Source organism: Buceros rhinoceros, unplaced genomic scaffold (assembly GCF_000710305.1).
Source record: "Buceros rhinoceros silvestris isolate BGI_N320 unplaced genomic scaffold, ASM71030v1 scaffold7841, whole genome shotgun sequence".
In the NCBI taxonomy this organism is placed as follows: domain Eukaryota; kingdom Metazoa; phylum Chordata; class Aves; order Bucerotiformes; family Bucerotidae; genus Buceros; species Buceros rhinoceros.
The window spans coordinates 3715-8637 of NW_010394779.1; the positions used below are offsets into that span (position 1 = coordinate 3715).

The 4923-nt window shown below is 51.0% G+C and overlaps 1 protein-coding gene across 1 annotated transcript in view; it reads left to right on the plus strand.

The window, feature by feature from the left end:
• Positions 1-1836: 1836 nt before the first annotated feature.
• Positions 1837-4923, plus strand: part of LOC104501504 (gamma-aminobutyric acid receptor subunit gamma-4) — a gene marked incomplete at its 5' end in the record, with an annotated part of 33803 nt that continues 30716 nt past the window's right edge. Inside the window, 2 exons of the mRNA XM_010145323.1 lie at positions 1837-1985; positions 2189-2256. Of these exons, the coding sequence (XP_010143625.1) occupies positions 1837-1985; positions 2189-2256 (217 nt within the window). The remainder of the gene's footprint in view (positions 1986-2188; positions 2257-4923) is intronic.

Consider the following 4923-nt stretch of genomic DNA (forward strand, 5'->3'; position numbering starts at 1 on the left):
GAGATGAGGTTTTCTTACCACTCTGCTAAAGGCAGCCTGCATCGCCCAGAACACTGACAGCAAGGGAAAGCAGTTAGGATTGCTTTCCCCTGCCCTGCGCTGGGCTTTGGGCAGTGACATGTGTCTGTCTTTGTCCCCCACAGGAGTGAGGCCAGCCCCAGATTCTGGCTCCGGCCAGCTTTCAGGTGGGAGCAGTGGTGGTCCCTTGTGCCTTCTGCAGCTGCTGGATGCTGTGGAGCTGTCTGCTTGGCTGCATTTCAAAGACATGCCACAGCAGACAGCCAGGTGAGCCCTCACCGCCACTGCTCAGATAGGGAAGCACATCCTGACAGTGTTGCTTAAGGAGCCTTAAGCATCATTAGAAAGTGCAGCGCGATCAGACAGGAAACAATAAACTGATGTACCAGCAGCTAATGTGTGGCAGCAGGCAGTCAGCTGCACACGGCTCAGCCCTTGGCGGGGGACACATCCCGATGCCTGAAATCTGGGGAGATGCAGAGTTTTAAAGTGATGGTGAAAGCGAGTTTTATCTGGGTTTCTAAAAGAAGAGCATCTGATAAATTGACTGCAACACGTCAATTTAATGCTTTTTTTCCCCCTTCAAGTACCTTTGCCAGGCTCTGCCCCCCGAGGTGCTGAAGGGAGATGTGTATCCCTGGTGCCTGATTGCACCTCGAGCTGTGAGGCTCCAGCTGGGAAGTGTCAACACCGTGGCAGCTCCTGCTGGGAGACCCCTTCTGGCACTGGAGCAGGTGACACGCTGACATGGCAGACGTCAAGGGGAGTGTGCTGGGTGTGGGATTGCTTGGCATCCTCCCCCGCATATGGCTGTGTCATTCTGGGGACAATCTCGTGAATGAGCTGCCCTGAGCAGCAGCAGGTGGTTAGAATATCTTGGGTGACAATGTGGACCTAATTTAATTAAAGAGTTTAGGAAAACCCCTTTAGGAAAAGGGAGGGGTCTGAAAGGTTTAGAGAGGGCAGATTTGAAAGGCAGTGTGAGAAGCTGTTGCTGAGTGGGTCAGGTCCAAAGGAAGATGCAAACCTTCCTCGCCCTGGCTTGGAGTTGGGAGACCTGTAAGATAGAGCATCTTTAAATGGGAGCTCGTGCCAAAGGCCAGGGAGGAAGGGTTGGGGAGTACCGGGAACGGGTTGTGGCAGGTCTTGGCCTGAGGGCAGAGGGGTTTGTATAGGGCTTTAATTTCCAAGGATCTGTGCAGGGCAGATAGCTGGGTTCCTGGCAAGCCAGATGAGCATGCTGCCTGCTCAGTAGTTTTAGCACCTCTTTTCTCTGAAATGCTTATACTGTAAATGCCTCGCTCTCCAAAAATGCTATTTGGTCATTGTACTCCTCAGAGGAAGCCCATTTCAGGTGCAAGTGGCAGGCAGATCAGCTGAGGTATTTGAAGTTAAGAAGCAGCTCCAGGAGCAGAAGCTGCTGTCAGCAGACAAGGACCAGGAGTGGGATGGGCAGGAACGTGGCAGGGAGGCAGGGGAGGGCAGGGACTAGCTCCCACACTTTGCTTCAGGGGTGAGCAGTGTGTCTCCAAAGGGAGATGGGGAGGTTGTGGAGCAGCCTAAGCCTGCTAGTCCTGACTGATGGTGACAAGGCCGCTGCATGTCTGTGGATCCTGAAGCGAGCAAAGGCTGCCAGGTGAGCTGCGTCTTCTTAGCAGCATGGCTGAGAGGAGATCCCTGAGCTCCTTATGTTCTGCCTTTTAGCAGTGCTATGTCCTCCTCCTTTAGTATCTCTGAAATCCAGCTGTGCCCCTACTCCTAGAGAGCACTAGAGAGCTGCCACAGTGATGTCTTTCTCCTTTTGTCTCTCTGCTCCAGGTGTGAGAGCACAGAGGAATACGATTACGATTACCTCAGCATCAATAAAACCTGGGTTCTCACCCCTAAGGCACAGGAGACTGATGCTACGCAGATTCTCAACTCACTGCTGAAGAACTATGACAACAAGCTGAGGCCTGACATTGGCAGTAAGTGTCCTCTGAAGCTCCTTGCAACCACAGGTAGTGACCTGGCTTGGCTGTATCTTGCATTGGCCACTCATCTGTGGCTGCTATAGTTAGAATTTTTGGTGAGATGGAGCCACGCTGATCCCAGATGCTCCCCTGGTCCTCAGCTCTTCACAAATGATCCTAGCCCCAGCTCATCCTTACCTATTTTATTTTCTTTACAGTTAAGCCCACGTTTATAGATGTGGATATCTACGTGAACAGCATCGGGCCAGTGTCTGTCATCCAGATGGTGAGTGTTGTTGCTACAGGGTCACAGTATCACCGCAGCTGAGAGCTTGGGAGGTAGCTGGCCCAGTGCTGCTGGCAGGTTGTGTCATGCTGGTTAAATATGGCGTGAAGGTGGCTTTGTCATGAGAAGAGGTGGATTAGTTTCCCTCCTCTTGGGAAAAGGTGGTCTGACCTGCTGGAACTAGAAGGGCTTGACATCCATACCTGGTTAGGAGTGAAGCCGTCAAGTGCCCTTGGTGAGCTCAGCAACCCTACCATGCTCACAAGCTCACAGAGAAGAACGATGATGTTCTTTGGTCTCCACTGGCAACCTGTGGACAGACACAGGTGACTTTGCCTTCTCCTGCCCGGGAAGCATGTGAGCACCAGGATGCTTCAGGCAAGTTGCACCAACCTGGTTGAGCCAATGCAGTGGTGGCCAGGAGAAGAAGCAGCACATTTCCCAGGGGGACTGAAATCTGTACCTGGAGATGGTTTCCATGGCAATGGTCTGATGGTGTGAACCTTGGCTGCCCAAGCCTGGAATCCAGTGCTGGGGAGAGACAGGCAGGGTCCTTATGTCTGATAGCACTTCTTCAGTACACAGCACTTTAAATTGGAGAGCCCACGACTGCAAGAGTTTCTGCTTATGGTTTAGGACCAGCTATATCAGGGGCTGCAGAAACACTAAACAGAGACGGTCTTTGGTCTGAAGAGCCTCCAGACCATGCACTGGAGACAAATATGACTACTGTCAGGTTTTGAAAGGCTTCTTTGACCCATGGAGCAGTATGGTGAAGAGGACAAAGAAGAGGTACAGCCAAGACAATTTGGCTTTTCTTGTCTCCCTCAATGCAAAATGGAGCAGAAACAAAACCAGCACCCTGAAACAAAAAAGTTCTCAGGGTGGGCATGTTATCTTTAGTTTCTCATGCAGAAAATTTCCACTGAACAAGCCCCTCTGGGGACTGGGGAATGGCATTGCAATTGTAGTACCACTTCCACTCCAAAAAGCATTTTGAAGCAGCCCTTCTGACCAGCCACTGCCCAGCATGTGTCTCTGTGCAGCACCTGCTCACAAGCCACCAGATGGGCACCTGTCTGGGTGCTTGCTTGTATGATGAGGGCACCATCAGAGATGGCCTCAAGGAAAAAACTATTCCTTTTGTTGTTTCTGTGGGCTTGGGTCTCCAGGAAGAGAATCACAGCCCAAGCCATGTGGATGTTAGCCCTGGCTGCCAGCAGATGCCAGAAGGTTCTCCATACCACGTGGGTGTATGGACATGAAGCCACAGCAACCTAAGAGCAGCAGTGTAGAGAGAAGGGTGCGGGGGCTGAGTGTACTTACCTCCCTAGCCACTGCTGTGCCCAGAGGTAGAGCGGGAGAGTCATCTTATAGGTGGCTGTCCCATCTGCTTTGCACTGCCCAACTATATGCCACAAAAACCACACAAGACCACAGTGCATACCTTCGTTCCTTCTCTTTTCTTTCCTCTTATCCATTTACTTTACCACTTTCCACTCCTGCTGGAAGGTCTGCTCCCCTCTCTGTCGCAGGATCACTGCACAGCCATGCAGGTGGTAGCAGCAGAGTGGCTTTTAAAATCCAGACTTACAGCCAAAGTTCATCTTTTCTCCTAAATGGAGATACCAAGCACTGCTGCTAGTCTGGTTTCCTAAGAAACAGAGCTTGTGCCATGGTGATGGTTATGTGAGAATGTATATACGTCCATCCCAATCTTTCAGTATTTTAGATCCACTGGACTAATACCAACCATATATGGCTGCAGCTATAGGACCTTCGGGCATATTCAGCATCTCCAGTATTTTCGTGAAAACAGGATTCAAGGCAGTGACAATAGCCATCCCCACCAAGGAGTAAAACTGTTGTGTGAACTCAACCCTTCCTAGACACCAGAGAACAGTATGGGAGAGTGCTGCTGAAGGTAGCCCTGACCTTTCCTAGAGCAGCTCAACCCATGTATTTAGCTCTTTCTACGAGTCAGCAGAAGCTTTTACACTTCTTGAAGGGGCTCCATGACTGCACAGGATCCCAGGGGGTCCCAGCACACTTAATGTGATCCAGGAGTGTGAAGGCAAGACTGGTGCTTGGAATGCCTACCTCTGCAGGACTCTGCTGGGGAAGCTGCTGCCATGGAACTACCCATTTGCACCTGAGGAAGGTGTTGCTGTTTGTGGGGAATGCCATGGTGAGGAGCTGCTCAGACAGAGGAGGAAACCACTTGGCATAGAGACAGTTGAGGGATTTTGTGGCATCAGTTGCAACTGGCTGCACAGTCTCTCCCAAGTGTCCAGATGCTACAATTCCAGGGGTGCCTGCTGGATCCCAACAGTCACCAGTGATCTGAAGACGTCTCCATATAACTTCCCAGGTAGACTCTCTGTGGACATCTCTTCTTCCCCATCCCTTTAGGTAACTTCCTAAGCTTGAATCTGTGATGCCCTTGAGCTTTAAAACTTTTCTCCCTGACCTGCTGGGCTGATATTAAAGGTACTAAGAACAGCTAGACCCAGGTCTTGTAGCCTTGGATGGCAGCCTTCTGCCATATGTGTTCTGAATACCTCTCCCTGCTCATGAAAGAGGACAGACCCTGCTCTAGTGACTCCTAAAGAAAGAGGGTGGTGACAAAGCTGCCACCGTGTCACTTCTAGCCTTGGCTGTTTGACC